General features: G+C 41.9%; 1 protein-coding gene across 1 annotated transcript in view; it reads left to right on the top strand.

The window, feature by feature from the left end:
* The window catches only part of mtss1lb (MTSS I-BAR domain containing 2b), a 65,517-nt gene that overhangs the window by 30,629 nt on the left and 11,249 nt on the right, over nucleotides 1-23,639 (top strand). Inside the window, exons 2-4 of the mRNA XM_070830959.1 lie at nucleotides 20,647-20,731; nucleotides 21,582-21,673; nucleotides 22,869-22,943. Coding sequence (XP_070687060.1) covers nucleotides 20,647-20,731; nucleotides 21,582-21,673; nucleotides 22,869-22,943 — 252 coding nt within the window. The remainder of the gene's footprint in view (nucleotides 1-20,646; nucleotides 20,732-21,581; nucleotides 21,674-22,868; nucleotides 22,944-23,639) is intronic.

Below are 23,639 nucleotides of genomic sequence, written 5' to 3'. Positions count from 1 at the left end.
TGTGTGTAGACGTGTGTGGTGTGTTTGCCTTCTTTAATAACCTTTGCATTTGGTCCTCTTCATGCTTCAGCATTAGTGAGCAGACATTCACAGACACACACACACTGCATACAGTACAGCATTATTTGTGAAAGAAGGTTGCTTTCAGTCTTTCAAAATCTTCTCACACAAACACGTCACGGTTCATTTTAGGCTTTGTCCAATTTTGGCTGCTGTTACGTCATTAGTTTTAAGCAGCCGTGGTTTATTGGCCTCGTTGGACTCTTTGATGGAGTGGAACACCACGGATTCTGTTGGCTCTCTGTTCATGTGATCTTATTCATATTGATATGAAACAGGCACATTCATATTGAAATGACATTTTAGCTTTGGTTTGGTGCTTGACCATTTGAGAGGAGAGAGATCAGGGTGAGCTCTTATGGTTATGATGGGTTTTCTTAAATCACTAACCAACCCCGAAAGCTTTGCTAATTATCACAACATGATACGACATTGTTCTTAGATCAGGCCTGCATAGGCAAAGATATGCTGTAGTTGGTTGGATATTTGTTTTTCTTGGAAATCTTCATAAAATTTGTGCCACACTAGTCATCTGTTGTGCATTCTTTGGCGATTGTATCAGCCACTTGCTGTTACCACCCTTTTCCTCTTCCACTGTGTGAGGCTATCGTTGCAGTGATATCCAGTGCGTCTTCACGTTGAGGCGATTTGATGATGAGTGAGCTACAAAATGTTATGCAGCATCATCATACACTTTCAGTTTGTTCTTATTTGTTCCAGCTCTCTTCATGCAGAGGTTCTGGGGCGCTGAATTATCAAATGGAGATCAAAAATGCGTTTGATGCTTATGGAAAACAGGGAACATGGAGCTACAAAGAGGAAGACAATCTAGGCACTCCAAATATAAAAATAGAACAACTGGAATCCCCGACATAGACTTATATTGGTCGAAACATGTTGGCTTTTTTAAATAATTTTCAATGATTGATTGATTTTCACTACAATAAGGCTTTTTTTTAGTTCCTTCCTTGTTACTATATTCTTATATTTGAGGTACCTGGTGGTATCATAAGAGTTTGAGTTGCTGACAGAGCAGTAAAATGATTTCATTGTGTGTTTGGTATTTCCTGATGTGATGATTGTAGAAACTACAGTTTGTCTGAATGTTACCAACTTGCAGCTGCTTTCTAGTTTGGCTCTTTGAGGTCTGAAGAGCTTTTGCTGTATCCTTCTGAGAAAGAAAAACACTGACTGTTTTCCTCATCATCTCCTCTCTCCTTATTCCCCCGATGATGATAATGTTGTCTATAATGATGATGATGCATCTCTTTATCTACCTTAGTCCCCCCATCTCTCTCTTTTTGTCTCCACACAGTCTCTCTGCAGTAGCAGCTGTAAAACCTGGGTCAGTCCCAGGACTCACACTATGACCACTTGGCATAAGTAACAGTAGTAAAGTGCAACTGTGTATGCAGATGTGTGTGTGTGTTCTGACTTAAGTTGTCTTCAAGAAAACAATTCAGACTAAAGACCAGGTAACTGGGGAAGGCTTGTCCAATTGGAGACAAACGCCGTGTCCCCATTTGGAAAAAAGCTTTTTTTGGTCAGTGGTTAGGGTTAGGTTAGGGTTAAGGTTACAGTTAGGCAAGTAGTGGTTATGGTAAGGATGAGCGCACCTCCAGGAAATCAGTGTAAGTCTATGTGATGTCCCCAACAGTGGTCTAAGTCAACAGTTTGTTGTGAGAGACTCAACATTTTAAAAGTTTCTGCACCTGCTAGTCCACTGAGGAAATACTATTTGGGAAAACTAATCTGGAAAAATCACCAGTTGACTGTGTGAAAACAGCTGTATATCTCAGCTGGCTCTCTCACTGTCACAGACCTCACAGACAGCCACCTTCACTGTGGTTGTCAGCATTGTGCTTACTGCTCGTGCTACTCATTGATTTAAATGATATTGACTCATTCTTTATCTCATTTGAAAATACATCAATATACCATACAAATTCAACAAACCGCCTAGCCCAAACACACACACACACACACACACACACACACACACACACAAATGCCATGCATGTAGACGCGGAGTAGAATCCCTCCTTCATTGTTTAGACTTGTAACGTAATAAAATGTCAGATGGTAAAACAAATGAAAATGTTCTGTGTGAGAGTATCTTCCCTAAAACAGGTTTGGTTGCATTTTAAACTGGCAAAAATGTAAATGTTGGTCCTTTCAATGTCACAGTCACTGTCACTATAACAGTACATGTATTGTTCAAGGCCATAAAATTAGAGATCCTAGATGATATGCACTGAAAATGTAACACCATCATAGAATAGATGTGCAAAGACAGACTGAGAGAAACCACTGCAAGATCTGTAGAGCTGCAGTTCTATCTAATATTTAGGGAGTTAAGTATTTCAAATTCATTACAATATTAACATGTTAATGTTGCCAGCACTTTAAAGATGTTCTCTGCCACACTGTCTTGATGCTTTTGCCTATTAAACCCCAAATCTGTGCATAAAAAGTGCTTGTCGGCTAAACAAGAAGTGAGCAGAAGCAGGACGAAGGTTTATCTCAGCTGCAGATGGTGGAACGGAGAGAAAAGAGGCCTGAAAACTCATTTCCAACATGTTTATCGTGTTCAGTGAAGCCAAAGGAAGGGTGCAGGGGGGGGCAGGAAGCAATGAAATTTATGGGAAATGTGGTCTTGGTTTTGAGAAACACTACCACTAATAATACCGCTGGTGTGACTGATGATGCTGACCGTGTTCTCATGCGTTCATAGTAATTTCACCAAGGTAGGAATTTTAATTTGAGAATGATTTATTGGTGTTTAATCCTGCAACACGCAGCACATTTAAAACTTTACACAAAGAAGAGCACATTGATTTGCAGTAAATAGAGACCCTCAGATTTCCGGCACAGTGGTGCTGTGTGGAGAAATGATAGCTAATGTGTTTAAATGGTAGTAAAATGATGCAGACCAACAGTTGAGAATTGTTCCAGATCTCTGAGGAATGGAGTGACGACTGCATGAAAAGACAGAGCTTGAGAGAGCATTGAGTGTAACGGTGGCAGAAAATGGACAGAGGACTGTTGTGGGGAAGTTTTCAGCAGCAGGCCTGTGCCGTCGCTGTGGTTACGACCATCAGCTAAGTCAGTGGCTCCCAAACTTTCGTTTAGACGTACCCCCACAGCCCTGTCAGATTAACTCAAGTAAGCCTTTATCAACCACTCCAATAACTTAACTATGACTAGACATTGTTACAATATATTTTTTCACACAATGTAACTGTCAAAGCTTCAACTATTTACTGTATCCGTTACTTTTAGCTATTTCTTCAATGTATTCATTAATTTAAAGGATTAGGCTAACCTGAACTATGTTAAGCTTGCTATAAATTCAACCATTTATCTATAGCTTTTAGCGAAATATAACTATTTCAGCCATTATTTTAGTTAGTCAAGTTTTTATTTTGCACTTTGTCATCCAGTTACTTTTAACTAACTGTTTAGACTTGTCAACTACTTGTTTTCATTCACTTGCAACATGTAGTGTCCAGGTGTTAGAACTCAATATATATATAATTATAAATTAAATTGTAATTCTTTTTTTTTTTTCAAATGACTTGAGCTACTCCCCTAAACATTAGCTACTGAGCAAAGTGCTTGAAGTATGTGTGTGTGTGTGTGTGTGTGTGTGACAGAGAGAGAAAGAGAGAGAGAGGCTATTAAGGCATATTATAGCATATTCAGCCTGCATATAACAAGAGGAGGTGAATAGAATGGGGTAAAACAATATATTAACTAAACACAGTGACAGAAACAAAAGTATCTGCTTGTATGCCATTGCTTCAAAGCACGTCTGCTGAGTGTGTGTGAGCGTGTGTGTGTGTGTGTGTGTGTGTGTTCACTCTGCAATAAGAAAGTATTCAGCACTCCCTCATTAACTAGCTGGCTGCCCGGCAGAGCGCTCCATGCTGGCTGCACTGATGACTCCCTGGGCGGGAGGAAGAGAGGTAACACTCGGATGTGAGGCCACTTAAGTTATTACAGTCGCACACACACATAATGCACATAAACACACACACACACACACACACACACACATATATACACACACATAACTCAGCAAAAGTGCTTTCCCTTATTCAGTTCGCAGCGTGGCACCCTCCTGCAAGGACCACCTCATAGTTAATGCCATAACTCACTCACACACACACACACACACACACACACACACACACACACACACACACATACTCACCCCTACACATGCAATTCTAACATGCATGCATATTAGCTTACAGGCATGTGTGTGTAAACATTTAGGCTCTGCAGTGAGCATGCCAAGCGATTGTGACCGAACACGCACATACACACACGTGCCTGGTTCAGCCTGTTGAAATGACATGCGATGGGAACAGTTTATTGCATTTCAGTTGAGTTTGTACCTTTTGTGTGTGATGCATGCATGTCTCCCCCTTTTCTCGCTCTGACTCCGACATGGGTCTGCCATCCCTTCAGCCAATCCCAGGCAAGTGGGATCACATTTATGAGCATGGTTGCCAGGCAACAAGGAGAGAGAGAGAGACAGAGAGCGAGAGAGAGAGAGCGAGAGAGAGAGAGAGATGGAAGCAGTGGCAGAGAAAAAAATAGACATGTTGTTGCCAAGAGAAGAGGAGAAATCTGAGCAAGATGGCTTAATTGCATTTCACAGATAGCATGCCATTCACGGTCAGCAGGGTGTATAGTTGATCTGATACGGTTGATCAGGCTACCAAAGGGGTTGAACTGGGATTTTGTACTATATATAACCAGGTTAGCGTCAGGATTAGTCAGCTAGTGACCTTACCTCAACCCCACTGAATACATTGTGCATTATAGTCACAATTAAAGTGTCTGCATTTTGTCTCCTCCAGACGGATATTCCAGTGGTGCGGTCAGGGAATCAGATGGCTTTTAAATACACCAACAGCTAACTAGATTATCTGAACCATGTTATGTGGAGATAGTAACAGAAAGCAGCTAGACATTATTTAGCAGCAGCACTAACTAACGGGTAGTGTTGCCTAATTGTGCATGCAGACAGAATGCAAAGTGAAAAATGTGCACCTATCCAGAGGCAAAATCTGCTTCATGAAAACATGACAACAAAAATAACACACAAATGCAAATTCCAGTGAGTGACGTAAGGCAAACTTTTTCTTTGCGTTCCGAGTAAACATACTTTAAGGGAGTACAATTTGAAATTCTGTAATTATATCACAGTTGCAAATGCCAGCAATGCTTCATTACCTTGACATTTTATCTGGTTAGCTGGCTTTGTGGAGCGCTGCATGCAGCTACAGGGGCTAAGCTAGTTACCTCCAAACCTTAGGCTGGCTGCTCAATACAGAACAATACCTCGTTTTCTCTTATTCGCCGGTTAAACGAAGAACATGTCACGTGTGAGTGTGCAGGCTTCTGAGATGTTCATACGCCGCTCATATTTGATTATTTTCTCAACCAATTAATTGGTTTGTCTTTAAAACTGAAAAAGAAACTTGTGAACAAGGCTCATTAGAATTTCCCAAGTTGTAATAAACTGGAATAATCCTGTACTGCACAATGCATCCTTAAGTGGTTCTTCAAAAGCAAGAAATAAATACTTTAAATCTGTTCTTTCTTTCTTTCTCACCCTTTTCCATCTGAAAGTAGGCCATGGCTGAGAGGCCTGTTGTTGTGGAGGGCTACAAAAAACAACATTATTGTCTTTAATTAAGCCTCAGCCACTGTGTGCATTTACCTCCCTGCAGCCTCCCCCCATCTCTTTCCCTCTTTCTCTCTCTCTCTCTCTCTCCTTCCTCCATTGAGAGTTTTTCTCACTCATCCAGCTCTCCAGTGCTTCCTCTGCCCTCATCACTCACCCCAAATGCCACTTTCCTCTTCCTCCTCTGTTGTTCCCCTCTGCTCCCTCTTACTTCCCAACACATTTCTCCCATCAGATCCCGCCTCCCATAATTCCTATTCCTCCTTTGCCCTCCTCGTTCCCTCCATCCCTCTTTCTGTCTCTGGCAGCTCTCTAAGGACATTTCCTGATGTCACAGTGCAGTATTGTCCCAGAGGTCAACAACACAAGACATGCTCTGTTACATACATACACACACACGCACACACTCACACACACACACACACACATGCAGTGCACTCCCTCAGTAAGCACTCCCTCAGTAAGCATGGGAAGCTGAGCTCAGTGAGTCTTGCTGCTCCAAGGCCAAGCCCTGTTTAATGAGACAAGAGGCTGGAGTGAGGAGTGGCATGCATGTAAGAGAGTGTGTGTGTGCATGTGTGCGTGATGTCTTTCCTAAATGTCTGTTCACTGCTGCAACAACTTCTTTTGAAACGCAGTGTTTTCAGTATGATTTCTGGTTTTATCGTTTCGTTTTTGTAACTTGTACTGAATTTGTCAAAACACTGAAGCGGCTCCTGCAGCACTTCGGGTGAACTTTGTGTGTATCTGTGTGTGTGTATCTGTGTGTGTGTATCTGTGTGTGTGTGTGTGCATGTGTGTGCTCAGAGTTAGTGAGAGTTAGGTGTTAATCCGCAGCATTAACAGCCATCAGCCAGGCGTGATAACTGGTGTGGCTGCTGCTGGCTCAGCTGTACACACACACACACACACACACACACACACACACACACACACACAGCTTTTCCACTGCTAGGACTCTCCCTTGACTACATCTGACTACATTATTCTGTAAAACGTGACCGCAATGACCAAAGCTACATGTTTAATCCCAGCCCTTTCTCCAACTTTAAAGGGATTCATCACCTAAAATCTACCTTTTTAACATCACTCACGCTCTGCAGGTTTGAGGGGTAGTTTTAAGTGGGCTGTGTGTGGATATTGCTTCAGGTACTGGTGAGGCGAGTTACTGAATAATTACCAGGAAAATGCGCTTGCACATATTTCATCGTGGTCATCGTGACTAGTGGTCTGCATTTTTTCAAGTTGTTCTCTAACTATGGCCCAAACAATTATATTTTCCTATTTGACAAACAGGAGCCAGCCTATGACTCAACAAAATATTACTCAGTACACTTCAAGCTGTAACTAATGCTTATTGCAATTGAATCTTTTTTTAAAGATGATTAGATAATGATAAAGGTAACAGTTCAAAACCAATCTGCTTTCGTTTGCCCTTCATGATTTGCATACAGGTAGCTGTCGTGTACTTGATCTTCACCTATTTGTTTCTTTTCTGCTAACCTTCATCTCTGCGGCTCTGCCACTGGGTGCATTGCCATGGCAACAGTGGCGCGTGGACGAGGACATGCACACGCGCACGCGCACGCACGCACGCACGCACGCACGCACGCACGCACAGACTTATTCTGCACAAGAAACCTGTTTATTCACTTCAACCAGTTGATGGGAAAACTCCTGAGTTATTTGTTATTTGTGGTGGTATGTCAACAGTTTGCTTGAGAGTTGCTGGACGCTGGATGGAGGCATTGTTAGAGACAGCCTCAGTGAGAGAGAGAGAGCCATTGGCAGTACTAGCAGAACAGTGTTTCCCACAGCTACCTGACCTCCTGCAAGTGTTCTCAGACAACCAATGATGTGCCTGACTGTGTGTGTGAGAGAGAGAGAGAGAGAGAAAGAGAGAGAGAGGGCTCATTTGATGCTACCCTGACTTTGCTGTGTATGGATGTTAAATTATCCGTCGCTATAGATTGCTGTTAGTGTAGAGGAGTAGTGCCCCATCACTTTCTCATTCTGATAATTTTCCTTCAATCCGGTTCTCTTTAATGCTTTATCTCTGGGGGTCAGGAGTGCCCAGAAAGGCAGAGGAGCATGCATGATGCCCAGACTACATTACCCACAATGCTATATTTAGACCACTGCAGTGTGTGACTCAGCACAGCCAAAACCTAGCTCTAGTCTGACAGCTCAGCTCTTACCGGTTATACCGCTTCACTATATGTCCAGTTTTATGCATATTCAATTTCTGTGTGTCTTTTCAGAATTCAATCATAATTGTGCCACAAAGAGCTTTACAACCCCCCCCCCCCCCCCCATGTTAAGTGATAGACTGTACCCCCAGAATATAAACAGGCATTCAAATAACATTTAAGTCTTTACTATTTAAGATGGTTGATGTAATCTGTTGCATTTAGTGGTTCCTGATAATGTAAATGATATTAAAAACAGGCATTATAGTTACAGTACGACACATTTTAATATCCAGCATATGTAAGTGTGTACACTCAGATGCACATTCCACCTCTCTTACCCTGAAGCAGCTCATATGATGCCTCCATGCAGCCAACATGCTACAGTAGATACCATCTGTGTGAGTGCGTTGCTACCATTGTGCATGCTAACATGTGAATATCCTCAAGCACGTGTTCTCACTGTTGATGCACGTAAGCATATGTGAAGCTGTGTCCGTGTAGGTGTGCAGGCAGATACGCATGTGTGCTCTGTATGGCAGTTTGTAATTGCTGCCATGAAGTACAATGAGCCGTGAATTCCAAACACCTTCGCACGCAGGGCACGATCATGTATGTTAGTCATGTCCTCAAGCCTCTGTATGTGCTCTACGTGCAAACCAATGTGTAAGGAAGCCATGACGAGCTGTCACCCTGAGGGCTTCGTGTAATGTGTGTGTGTGAGAGAGCTTCTTTCCTAGTTACTACTACTCTTCTTCTAGAGTTCATGGAATATTGTGAGCAAAGCCCTCATTTCGGTAAGCATGAGCCTTGCGAGTGTCCTTGAGCAAGACGCTGATTCCCTACCACCTCCATGAGATGATTTCCTGACCTCTGACCTCCCTGTGGAGGCAGATTTATTGTTTTGCTCTATAAAACATCAACTGACAAGAATACATGATTGCAGGTCACAATCTAAATTTGATAGGTCATAACTGCTGCACCAGGGATGGACATATGAGCTAGTTTGTGATCAACCAAAAGGATGCTTCCATCATTCTTGGGATTGACACGTTTTATAGCTGCAGCTGCTGGCACACACTGCGAGCGTGTTATCAACCTTCTCATCTAACTCTCCAGTGTGTATTTTCCACAATGTTGAACTATTCCTTTTATGTGATTTTCCTGAAGACATGTGCCACACAGAGTGAGTTCACATATACACAAATACAGGGATATTCCTTGTTTCAAGACCATTTTTGGAGATTTTCGTTGGTGAGAGAAAAAGCTACATGATGTCACCCTACTGGCAACAGTTTTTTTTTTGTTATTTTAAGGGAAAAAAAACCCAACAAGACTCTGGACTTGACTACATGACTCATTTGACAGCATGGATATGCAGGCTTGTTTACAGTGTTAACCTCAGTTCTTTATGCATGAATGTTTGATCCTTTCCGATCTGTTGCGGGTGCAAAATGAGGAAATTGCCCAGCGGTGACAATATTGTTTAGCTGACCATCCCAACACTTGGCACTGGAGAATATAACAACACACACACACGCACACACAAGGTGACAAAAATATGTTAGGGAGATAAGCTTTCACTTGAACATAAAACAGAGTGGCTATCAAAGTATTTGCCTGAGCAGCGAGAGCTCTTTGGGATCATGTGTCACGAAGCCTCGAGAGGTTACGAAGTGCAGACAGCTCAGAAAATCAGCCTCTCAACAGCCGGTAGTGAGAGAAGCACCGTCGCATGTGCTGACATCAAACAGCAGCTTTGTTCAAACAGGAGTGTTTACTGTTCAGCATTCTCATCTGATTACAATCAACGGACAAGAATTTCTGGTCTGGGTGTAGAATTTTTCGATGTTGTCCTGGTGTGACAGTCACTGTATGAAAGGTACTGCAGGACTGACATCAGACTTCAAACTGGAATTCAAACATTGACATTTATATCGATGAGAGGAAAGATATCAGATCAATATCAGGTTGCTAAGGTGCACAAATGTATTTTCAATTGATTTTGCTTTTCATTGATTCTAGTTCAGTGTCAGGTTGCTCGATCAGAGTAAAGGAAATTTGAAACTCTAATGTACTGTATGATGATGCTGTGATATTGTTTGTCCATGGCAGAGGATTTTTAAATGCATTAGTATTGGCGTATCTTGGTATATTTTTGACCTGTCTGATAAACTTCTGCTACATTTTGTCAGTTTCGTGGCTCCATAGAATTCAGCTAAATTGAAACAATAACTGCTGGCTGTACAGCACATCCATCACAGACACAGGCATGATTTCACTCCGGAGAGCAAAGGGGCCAAACATCCAAACAGCCAGTCTTTTATTCACACAGTAGCCTATGATTTGTGCTCACAGTTTAGAGGCTACATCAGGTAGAATGAGGACAGCAGTGTTTGTACAGCACTAATCTATCAACTTGCATTTTACTTTACAGCACACATTTCTCATCTCACTGGTAAACAGAGGCAGGGACACAGATTCAGGGGAAAGACTTTTAAGTGCGTCTTTTTACATTTTTCCACTGTTCCTTGTGTAATGACAATGTAAGCTGGCCTGCCTTTTCACTTTCTGTGGGGGTATTTTTAGCAGCAGAAGCTGTCCTCTGCCAGCAATCCCCCTTTTTTGAGTAAATGTGCCCTGTCTGGAGGCCTGACGTTCAGCCCTGTCTTAGTCTCTTGGGAAAGAGTGTGTGTCTTTACTTCAGTTTGTATATTCATGTGCGTCTTTGTGCGTGTGTGTGTGTAAGAGAGATTTAAAGCCTCTGTAATCAAAGCCAGAGAATGTGCATGCTTTCCCAGGCCCAGCTGACTCCACTCTAAACACCAGCACACTCACTGTTCTGCAGTATCCTGCATGTTAATGGGTCCAAGGCGCTGGGCCTCGGAGTATGTGCGTGTACATCTGTACTTGTGGGTTTGGTGGGTACGAGAATTGTACGGCCAGTTGTTTTCCAACCGGTCTCGGGAACCCTTGAGCAGTGATGTCAGATTTTCAGAATCATGAACATGAACATCACATAGGCTGTTTTATCAGCTCTTAAAATGTCAGGGAGGCAGACAAATTCTATTTCTAATTGTAGTGATCGAAATGTGATGAAAACACAGAGTGCAGTGCATCACAATGTAATTGGATGGAACTTAAGGTGCATGTGAGAAAGTAGAGAATTACTGTGCAGCCGGAGTATACAGAAAACTGATATCATGCTGTTTTTTGGCTTCTAGGCTCTCAAGTCAGTGCTTTGAGCTGTCAGGTTGTTTGGACGGTTATTCCCACATGACAGGAAGGCACACATCTCTCCCTTAGACAGGATTCAGCTAGTATTAAAGAGAGACAAAGAGGAAGGGAGGGAGTGCAACTAAGATAGAAAACTAAGACACAGAGCCGGCAGAGTTTAACATGCTGTTATCCCTAGAACAACAGCGCACATGCACACATAGAGTCAGGTTCCCTACGCATCATTCAGCTTTCACTGGCCATCTTGTTGCCAATCTCATATGAGTGGTTGATGTGGATTAATTAATTAATTAAATATTCTCACCAACAATGTTTGTTTTAACTAAAAATGACCAAATCAGTGGACATTTCTCTGACACAATGAAAGCAAGAACATAACATTATAACATACAATGTTACAGTTCACAGTTCATTGCAGGATTATTGCATTGGATTGCATTACACAGTTGGTCATGTTATTTTGTTTACCTCCTGTGGATCTCCAGTTTCAAGCAACAGAAGTCTTGTTTTGTGCTGTTGGTGTAGAAAAGGCTTCTTGGTCGCTGCCAAGCTGACTTCCCAGAGGCTGACTGATTCTATAACGTTTGAATTGTCTGTCCACTAGTTCAGTTTGAGCGCTCTCATTCGAAATGGTCAGTGCGATGTCGAATTCACAATTTGTGATGTGATAAGGCCATCAGCCTTAAATAGTAGTGATAAGAGCTTGGACCTTTCCTGCTGGATGTTATAGGCTGCTGGATCTATGTCATATGTGCCTACGTGCCATTTATTTCCGGCAGTCTCATCATGTTATACAGTCCAAATATACAGTCCAAAACAAAATGAAAGATACAGTATGATAACTGTAATAAGTACATAATTATAGATTACAAGGAAAAGCTTGAAGGGCTAATTACTGTGATGGGTAATATAAGTACTCCGAGGCTTTAATAGTAGATAATCAGGGCTGAATTAGCTATAAACACTACACAGTTTACAGTATCTTAGCTTAAAGTAAGTTAAACACGTCCTACATCATACAAACATTTTGATATTCAAGTTTAGCTTTATACAATAATTTAATTTTATACAGTGTTGGGCATGTGACTTGTGTGGTTTCTTTTCAAAAGGAGAGCTGGATTTTCTGTAAAAGCAGGAGCCAGATACCTTTAGTTCTGCCCTGTTTAGTAGTTTGTCTTTCCAGACATCAGACAGCATCATCCAGACAGAACTGTAAGTGTCCAACTCACATGGTCTGTCTGTCTCTTTCCATGACTGAAACCAATTTAACATGTGAAATCAGTGAGATGTCTATTTTGTGAAAGCGGCAAACTATCCCAGTGAGCTGAACACACAGTGCACTTGATTATTTCACACCATGAATAAAATTAAATTGGTCAGATGAAGAGATTTCTTGTTTTTGTTGTGGCAACACCACTTCATAATGATTTATTAATGCAGTGCAGTCTTTGAGGAGACTGGGGACAGAACTGACTGGCCGTGGAAATCAACCAGACTGGACCAGAACATTGATTGTTCAGGTTCATCACAGCGGACACTCATGAGGGTCGAACTCTCCAGCGTGATGGGTCGCTGAGGACAGTGTCTGATAAGCAGCAGTGGTTTTAAAGAGCAGCAGGTTTATACAAAACATGACAGACAGGGAAAGTAATGATACTTTTTTTCCCCTCAACATTGTTAATTCTGTGCTAATTACTCTGAAAACCCCAACAAATACTACGTGTCTCCCTTGTTAACACTCATTTTCACCACTGCAAATGTTCATATTGATTAAAATGGCAAATGGTTAATTTAAGTTATATTTTTATTATTATTTATTATTATTTTATACTATTTTGAGAGCGCATGTCAGCTCAACTGTCATCAGCTGTCAAAAACGTATCCTCCTGTCACCATGGCAACAGCGGTTGCGGTGGAGAGATGTGTTTTGACAGGACGTGACCTCGCCATGACCTTGTGATTTCGTGGGACCGGGAGGAGATCAGAGGTCAAAGCTGGCATGTTGTGGTGTGTGTGTGTGTGTGTGTGTGTGTGAATGTCAGCTTGAAGAATGTCTGACAGGACAACTTGTAGCTCCAGTCCTGTTGAAGCTCCAAATATTTTAGTTGGATTTTTGCTCACAAAACGGCCAGTTTGAATTTTAGAAAAAAATAATTTGGAGGTCAAACTATTTCACCTTCAAAATCCAGCATCTTCTTAAACTTTGTATGTTGGGTAAAAACTACTTTACAAAGATGATAGCATTGTGGCATTGTGGCAAGTCGCATGGCTGATCAGAACCTCAGACACCAACCCAGTGAACATTTGGTCAACCAAACATTTGGTGAATGAAGCGCGGTGTACTGGGGAAAGGTTGTGGTAAGTTTGGTGTAGTGTTTTTACTGCCGTGTTGGATAAAATGGCCACAATACAAAGTAAAGGGGCTCACTCACATATTGTTTCACAGTCCAAAAGAATTTTTCCTAATAAAGATAGAGCTCAGCAGGCATTAGAGCTCTCTACAGTCTTTTAAATTCTGTATTTAAAACATTAGGTTCCAGAGGCATAGCATTCTGGCATGCTGTTTTCTCGTATACCTTCTGCTGTGATTGCACAAACTAGTTTGTTTAAAGGCCATCATACCTTTACTTCTCCTGCCTGTGATCTGAGCAGAAGGCAGGCAGGTAAACAGACTCACCGTGAGCTCATTTAAAATTGATGCGCTGGCTGTAAAAACACACAAGTCAACAGTCACACTCTTGTGAACGTGTGATGTGTTGCGACGGGGTTCAGGGTAGCTGTGCCAATTCACTGCTATGATAAGATGCTCCTTTTCGGAATTCTGGCTGACACACATTCAAAGCTGTTTATATTATGCCATGTTAATAACTCACTACCATTTATCATCACTTACAATAGCGCTTGCTCACCACATTGTTAAGCTGCATTATTGATTAGTAAACCTAATGAGCTGTCACACTAGTTTTCCTTCCAAATCACTGCCTCTTGAGGCTTATTGCTTAAGTATAATGTTTCATGTTGCAATGCATTCCTTCAGCATGCGGTATTTGAGGTTTTCTGCACAGGATTTACCCTGGAATACACTTCAGAGTGCGTCGATGCTGTAGTACTGGAGACCGATGGCTTGTTTTGGTCAGGGCGACTGGCTGCCTGGTTGTCTGGGAAGCCCAACTTGGTTTCATAGTGAGAGGAGAGTCAAGGCCTCATGAATTATTCCCCTTTATCTGGCACTGCTACTACTGCACTCTCTTGGTCTTTGCCTGTCTTCTCCTGTTTAATCTGTCTCCTCATCACCTCCTTCTTTGCCTCCCCTTTGTCTCTCCCTGCTCGTCTCTCTTTTGATCGGACTCTTCCCCCGTCTTATTCTTGCTGTGTCACCGCAGAGATGCCCGTGTCAGAGAAACAGATAGGCAGTTGCTGCAGACGTCTGTAACCTTGGCAACCGCGGCCTCACCTGCTCTGGCATTAACCCCCCCCCCCTCCTCCTTGTTATGCCATCCGAGACACAAAAGCAACGTCATTCCTAACTCCATATTCCCTTTTCTTCACGTATCACCTAGCACATAATTTTGCTCTTTCTAATGTTTCCTCCTCCTTCCTCCTATACTGCCTTATTTCCAGCATGTGAAGGTCATGGCATCAGGCAGAAAGTATCATCTATGTGTGTTTGTTGTTTGCAGTTTATCCACCTATCACACCCACGCCACCATCTTCCCATTTCTGATATCCGGACTAGTGCTCCTGCATTGCTATTACAGTTTGTAGGAAATTACTACTGTTCCTACAGAACAGGATCATTTCTGTGCGTGTTAATGCTTGACTGTGTTGACATTATGTAGTAATTGACTTCACCTACAATCTCACTGAATATCAATTAACGTCTGCCGATGCACCAAAGCTCCTTGTGGTTTTACAACATTGTAACTTGACAACAGCACCTGACAGGATCAATCATACATACAAAGATAACTGACCTATTTTCTGATTACTTTGTGCTACATAAGATTTTTAAGAACTATGCAACCAATCAATCAATCAATCAATCAATCTTTCAGCTGACAGCAAGACTACAGGTGCCCCTCTATAGTATAATATAGTAATAACAGGCTCCTCCCTCACTGCTCGCCTCACACTAAGTCCATGTTACATATTCTGAATGGTACAAACTCCAAACTCAGCTGACAGTTGTATGGAAACAGCTTGTTTGTGTTGTAACATTTTTTCACACACACACACACACACACACACACACACACACACACACACACACACACACACACACACACACACACATGCAGATACGTGGTAGATGCATGTAGCCACCTCCACTGGCTGTCTGGTCATAGCTACCATTCACTTTTGCAGTCGCACGTTTGCTTGCATTGCGAAGCAAATGGAGGGACAGAGGCTGACGAATCCCTCTGCAAGATTATAGATAATAGTTGCCATGGAGATGCACTGGTGGGAAGGCCACAGATGCCCCAGGCAAAGAGAGAGAGAGAGAGAGAGAGAGAGAGAGAGCATGTTATCATTAGAGAGCAGACTGTTTAAAGAGGCTCATTGACATTCTCTGGGAAAGCAACAGTATACAAAGCATATATATGTGTGTGCCTGTGTGTGTTTGTAACTGGAATCATGAAGCACCTGTGATCCCACCAGGTTATTAACAAGGTGAGGTGTATCTGGTGGTGACGGGAGCTGAGTGTTAGTGGATGATTTGATGGAAAAACTTTTTAGAAAAGTTTTTTTTGCATTTCTGTATCCTGTTTTTTGATTCCCGTTTGAAGGGCTGCTGGACTCTATATTGTATGTGTCTCTGAAAGTCATGTACTTTAATAAAACAGTGTAAATCCTCATTTACATAATACCATAATCATTTCCACAATAGGATGTGTGTGTGTGCGTGTGTGTGTGTGTGTGTGTTGGTTTATCTGTTCCTGTCCCCACCCTCTCTGCTATAAGCCCTCTTCCGGTTTTCACAGTGAGGTTACTGTGTGTGTGTGTGTGTGATTTCATACTGTCTGTGTGTGTGGTATTCTGTCTCTCTCTCTCTCTTGCAGTGCAGTTTAGGCACTCGTTTCCATAGCAGCAGACAATCTGACCTTAGCAACAAACATTCTGATCCTCACCGTAGCAACAGGCCAAGATCTGTGCTGTCATGGAAACCGTAACAAACCTGTCAGTCAAGTAAGAATAGTTACTTTGCCCCTCACTGGCCGGACTAACACTTTTCCTGGTCTGTGACTAAACATGATCAAATCTGTTTCGGACTTTAACCACAAAATATACAGTGTGTGTTACATATATAGATATAGAACATGGTTTCTAAAATGTACACCTTATTCTACACCGTGAATGCACACATTAATATTCGAGATGACACTCCTTTTTCTTTTCCTACACTAACAAAAAGCAGCCTAGTTGTTGCTTATAGTACAATTGATGCGTAGTGTTTTATAATAAAATAATGGGATTCAGTTTTATAGGAACTACTACAGAATTATTGATTATAGGCTACCACATCAGTGCAGTGCAAGGTTAGTATTCAGTACCTTGTCTGGGTGGGTCCACCTCACAAACACATACACACATGCATTTTCACAGGGAGCTTTAAAGGCAGGAAGCAGATCAAAAGCAGGAAAAGGGGAGCGAGTGAGTCGGAGAGGAAGGAAAAAGTCGTACTCTCAGGAGGGAGTCCCTCCTTCTGTCTACAGGACAGAGACAGACAGAAAGGCGGTGGAGGGGATCACTGACACACCTTATTTAGTGAAAAAAACACAAGAATAACCAAAAATATATGGGTTTTTTTCGCTGTTGGAGTGAACAAAAGGCCAAAGACTGTGCTCTTTTGGTTTCAACTTGACTTTCACATCCATTTCCCATTGGGAGGAGACTGACGAGGGAAGTTGTTTTATACGTACGGTTTTAGGACTCTAAGGCTGCATAATTTAGCTTTTTGTGGAATACTAGATAAAATACACTGCAAATGAAAGATACACACACTGTAGATGATGAGTGTTGTTTTTTTAAATTAATTTTATACTTCAGAGAGCCTCAGTCAGGTTCAGCCCCAAATCAGTTTACCTGCAAGCGGACACCAAAGTCGCCTGAGTATCCAGTGTTGAATATTGCCTTTTTTAATTAATACACCGTGTATTGTTTTTGGTAAACCTGCTTTAACATAGGGGATTGGATGGATGTGTTAAAAAGGGGTTTTTTGAGACTGCACTTTCAATACAACCCTTTTGTGTGATAGGAACACAGCAGATAGTGCACTGGAGTTTCATATTTTTTGACCAGCTCTCTGTCATCATTACTGACCTAAAGCATGTTAACAACTAACCCCCATAGACATAAAACAGTAGTGAATCAGCATTAAGAATGAAGCTCTACTGTACTGGTTTTGGTAATTTTGCAAGGTAGAACAAGCCACACCAAGCATGGTTTTAAACCATTGCTTGTCCCTTTTTAGTTCAAACAAAGTCCTCAAACATGTTGATTTGCACTGAAAGCAAATTGGCACTGACTTACACACACACACACACACACACACACACACACACACACACACACACACACACACACACAGTAGCTGTATTCCAGATGTGTGGTGTCTGTTCTGCGCCGCCCCTAATCTAGTTGTTGATCTCCTATGGAGTCTGAGAGGCTTGGTAATAACAGACAAACAGGAAGAGGACCATCATAAATGTAGAGATCAAACACACACACACGCACACACACACACTCACACACACACACACACACACACTTGGCTGTAACTCCAGTCCCATGGTTCTCTCGCCAGCAGTGAGCTCATTAAAATGTGTAAGACGACCCCTCTCGTCTTCATGCGCTCTCATCTCTCCTCCATCTCTTCCTCTCTCATTTCTTCCCCAACCTTCCTTTTTCTTTGAAACAAAATATCGTGCACTCTCTCTTCATCAGTTGGTGATTAGGTGTCACTCTGTCCCCACGTCAGTTTCATAGTCCACTTATTGATTTGGGATCAGATCACACTGTTAACACACAGTTCAGAATTCTGCTTCAACAGTACAACTGATCGGCATGCATGGTGTATACTGGAATTGTGCTGTGTATGTCTGTGCGTGTGTCTGTGTGTGTGTGTGTGTGTGTGTGTGTGTGTGTGTGTTTGTGTCTGTGTGTGTATGAACATGCACGTTGGGGGAGGGTGGCTCTGCTTTAATGAATGGTTGCCGGGTAGAACAGGAGGTGTGAGGGAGGAATTTGTTAATTATGAATGGAGCACTTCTCTCTGGATGTGAACAACACACAGTGGTAGTATGTGTGTTTCTGTATGTGTGTGTGTGTGTGTGTGTGTGTGTGTGGTTTGACATCCGTGAGTGTGTGGGTATGTGGTAACACATGTAACTATATGCCTTACAATTGTTTTAATCAGAGGGTTGCTGGTTTGAATCTAAAGACTGGCTGCTAAGTCAATAATACTTTATACTAATTACAGTTGATGAGCTCATGAGCAAGGCATTTCAGGTTAGGGACCAGGGCAGCACAGGGCCGTCCATTTTTAAATTAGAACCAGAAGAAATCCGACCCTAGAGCTGAGTTTCATGAAATCTAATGTAGGTCAGAATACAGTTTTATCCAAGGCACTGCATATGAACTCTGTGTCACCCCGAGCTACCCAGTAATTGAAATGTGCTATATTACTTCATGTTTTAATGTAAAATAAAAGAGTTTAGTTTAGTTTTATTCTTTTACATCAACACAGAAACATAGTTTTGCATTCAAAATATCTCTTTTGTTCTGTTAAATACTATACTATTATATTACTAGCCTATATTAATTATACATAACATTTACTCAGCCATGTAGGAAAATAACAATGTTCAGTGCCAATGAAGGAAATAATGTGTGTTTTATGTAGCACTTGTGTTTGCATTGCATGTATTTAAGTGAAGTAAATGAACTTCCATGTCCATTCTTACAATGTTCACATACCAAACGCAGTTGACAACAGATCAAGATGAAGACTGTATAGCCACGCTAGTCTCTCTGAGGCTTTATATAGGCACTCCAGTGCTCCGAGCTGAGTGCAAACCTCACCATGCTAACACGCTCATACAGACACACACGGCGCTGACGTGCTATGTTTAGCCGGTGACATTTACCATGTTCCCTATCTTAGTTTGGCATGTTAGCATGCTAACATTTGCTAGTTAGAACTAAACACTAAGTGCAGCTGAGGATGAGGATGACGGAAATGATGTCAGTTTTAGTATATGATCTGATAAGAGCACGAGATGACGCCTGTAGTGACTATAAATGTCTGCACCAAACTTCATGAGCATCCATTGTAAACTAGTCCCGGTAATTTGCTCCTAACCAGAAAATGTAAACCCTCTGGTTGCGCCTTTAGTGACATGAGATGTGTGTGCAAAATGTAATGGCAATCCATTAAACGGTTATGATACATTTAAGTCTGTGGTAAATCGCCATCGCGAGCTTATTATTACTACAAGTATATTTCCCTGAAGAAGTTACATCATATTCATTCTGAAATTGTGTCACCAATCATTATGGAAAAGTCACCATCCCCTTTTTGTCAAACACTGGATTGTTCAGTTTTGGATGAAAATATTAATCTGGTGCATAACATTTTAGAATAACGCCCTTCCTCCCCCTGCACTCCCTGCATTTTACAGTGTAAGCCTGTCTAAGCCCTTATGATAAACAGTGTCTCTCGAGGAAATCCCATTTGGCTGCTGTTTAATCTGAATTTTCCAGTGTGTACATTTCAGTGGCAGCAGTGATTATGGTATTCTCTAGGCACAGTATACTGTATAAGCCTTACCTCTGCTGGATAGTCTTTAAATACAGAGCATGATGGCGAAGCTGTAATCGTGTTTTTCTGGTTGGCTCTCCACCTGTACGGCGGTGGCAGCAGCTCTGAGCACCTTGTTTGGGAGTTAGCAGTGTCTGCAATCTCTTAAACTGACTTTAACTCAGGGGTCAGCTTTTTCCACACGGACCTACTCTGCCTTAAAATAGACCGGTGTTTACAGTTGCAGGTTAGCTGCTCACGAAACTGGGTCCCTGAGCAGTTGGCTCTCGCACAAACACACACTCACGAGACACTGCTTTATTTGGATGAAGCTGGAGTGTGTAGAGTGTCTGCAAGAGGCAGATCAGTGTCTTGTGTAAACACCGGCTGAATGTAAAATGATACAAAAGCTTGGTAGCTGTTCATCCGCCTGAAGAATGCAATGCTTTTACCAGCATTTACTTAACGCAGCTCACTAATAGCTGTAATGTAAATATTGATCACAGCTTTGTGTGGTTTCTGTGGAGCAAAAAAGTGCCTTCTGTGGTAAATGTGTGATGACACTGTTTGGTAGCATCTGTATGTGTATACAGTATATGTCTGTGTGTGTGTGTGTGTGTGTGTGTCATCACATGAACTGGGCTTTTTTATGTTTCCAGGGGCAACCAGAGATATTGGTTCAGCTCTGACCAGAATGTGCATGAGGCATCGCAGCATTGAGGCCAAACTTCGCCAGTTCACCAAGTAAGATACACATCCTTCCTTCCTTCCTCTCTTTTCTTCCCAGTGTTGCCGTCCTTCTTGACCTCCTTCCTTTGTCGATCTTACTCTGTAGCCCATCAGGTTTTTTTTTTTCTGAAGTCAAACCTCATGTGTTGCTTTCATCTAAAGCTGACCTTGTTTTTAGGGTCATGGGATGAATGCGTGGTGAGGTTTTCTCGTCCGCTGTATGGTTTCCATCAGGAACATTGCTCTGTCTCTATATATTTAAATGACTATAAAAGAATACAACCATTGGCATGCTCCACAAGCCACTCTGGAAACCTCACCAAGAGTCTGTTTTCAACCATTGTTTGCCTTTTCCTTCATTCTCCACACTCTCTAATGACTTTTCCATGGCAAAAGCTATTACATTGATGGTGATGATAATGATGATGATGATCTATGACCGTGGTAATGTGGCGGGGGGGGGGGGGGGGGGGGTTCACTTTGAAGAAGTCAGTTTAAAAGCATCTGTGCACATGTTCCAATAATGTACATTTACTGTATGTATGTACAGTATGTCTGGACAGGGGGGGGGGGGGGGGGGTTGCAGTGTTCCAGACACACAAATTGTGAAGTGGAACGACGCATGAAGATAATTTACATGATGATCTCATTCCAGAAATATACTGTAGCTTCTCAGTTTCAGTGGATCTTGGAGGTTGGAATATGCTACTGTTTACACTGAGTCAGTGTCTTTTCAAGACACCACACAATGGAAATACTAGACCTAGGTTTGATTCTGAAGGAAACTAATCTGTACTTATTGGTATCTGTCTAAGCTGTCACGTATTTTGTGCACACTCCACTTAAATCTCTGCCTGTCCTACAGTGCTTTGATGGAGAGCCTGATCACCCCTCTCCAGGACAAGATTGAGGACTGGAAGAAGACGGCCAACCAGCTGGACAAGGATCACGCCAAAGGTACTTGCACATTGCAGGCTGTGATGCTAACTGATGAAACCGCCGCGTTGCTAAGTTCAAGCTCCTTTTCTTCTCTGCTGAAATAGCTTTAAAGCAGCCACCTACTTTCTCGCATGACTGAGTCACCACTGTGAAGGTTTGGATAGAAGAAAAGAAACCAGTGTGATCAGACAGTAGATCCCTCAATGATCAGTTATCCAGAATAATCATCTCACTAAATTCCAAAGGCTTATTCCCCTTATGTTACCTCTTCAAACCAAAAAAAGCACTGCATTAAAAAACAGAAGTTGGCCCACGGGTGAGTTAATGTAATATGATCCACAAAGCCCAGTTTTGGTGTGTACTTTAACGATTTTTAAGGCGCATCAGACCCTAATCCTGCATTTTTGTTCCTCATACTATGACAAATGATTTACAATTGTCGAATGTCGTTACCTCAACAACTGCGAGGCAAACTGTTTATTTTCACCATTCACATTACGAGGTAAGCCTCCAGGAAAGTGTGTTTTAAGTATTTGATTTGTCAATGCAAGACCTTCCCAGATGGCGTTTTAAAAGCTGAGCCAGTGTAAACTCTAACCTTTTTTCAGTGGAGTCTTTTGTGTCAGGTACTCCGATGTGCCAACCTAGTGGTTGAAATGAATGGGAAAACTGTGCTTTTAATGCAGCGCTATTGTCAGGGTGCTTTCACATCTGTAGTTGGTCGAGACCTTGTTAAAAACAGTTTTGTTCCATTTTATGTTCACACTGACTTATAACAAAGAGCTGGTAGCATGAAGTCATACGGACTCATTGATTGGACAGTTTGATGACTGTTGTCATCCTGCTCCATCATCGCTAAATAAACCCACACGGGGAAATGAAATGACCGACTACAGCTGCACTTCACTGATGCCATTCTGTTCATTTATGATTGTTTGTGTTACAAAGACTCACAAATCAATAACTGATTATGAGCTGTATTATTTTAAGCTGTAAACAGATCTCATTTGTCATGAATAGTGATGCACACACAGAATTAGGATGACACTGTGACATCTTACGGCTTGATATTGAATAGAGGAAAGTTAAATTCTGCATCAGAGAGCTTCTTAGTCACTTTCCAATGCAAGTTACATTTGAGATGCAAAACAGGCTTCACACAGTGTGCTGTACATCCCTGTTACTAAAACACCTCTGTTCATCCTGTTTCAAGAGTACAAGAGGTCACGGCACGAGATCAAGAAGAAGTCATCTGACACCATGAAACTACAGAAGAAGGCGCGCAAAGGTAAGAGCCAGCGGTCCAACAGCTGAGCTCAGGCTCTATTCACACAGAAGGTCACACTGTAGAGGTCAAATAGCGTTTAGCAAGGTCACTGGAGGTCACTAGTATCAAAGGGTGTTTCTGTATAACTCAAATGATGTAGCTCTGGATACATTTTGACATTCAGTTCATTTTTCCTGTGTGATCGGACACTATAGACATTACTGATATCGGCATCAGCAACGATATCCTCTGAGCCAAAACTGGATCATATGTTCATCTGATAAAGATAAAGACATTACAAGAAAGACTCAAAATACACTGAGGTCAACACACACACACACACACACACACACAGAAAATGGATTCATTCACGGAGGTCAAGAACCGCAGACTTTATGCAGCTTAGGTCAAATGAATTGTAGGTGTCTTCTGCCATCTAGTGGTGCTAAACAGTACTGCAGCTCCTTTCTCATTTGTCCCCAAACTCTTCACTCGGCGATGCAGCAACCAATAATTAGTGCTTTCTTTCTGGGGCTGCTTCCACTCAGTTGCCAGGCAGATGAACGCATAAATGCAACATGTCTGTGTAAAGTAAATGTCAAAATAATATTCTTTTATGTATATATATTCTGTCTTTTGGTAAAATCAACTCGTGACTGTAAGTCTGAGCTGTGTAATTCAAATTATTATTGTTTTTAATGGGATGTGTAATACATA

This window comes from Pempheris klunzingeri, chromosome 1, assembly GCF_042242105.1.
Source record: "Pempheris klunzingeri isolate RE-2024b chromosome 1, fPemKlu1.hap1, whole genome shotgun sequence".
NCBI classification, from domain to species: Eukaryota; Metazoa; Chordata; class Actinopteri; order Acropomatiformes; family Pempheridae; genus Pempheris; species Pempheris klunzingeri.
Note: the sequence above shows the minus strand (reverse complement) of the source record. Positions and strands in the feature narration are given on the sequence as shown.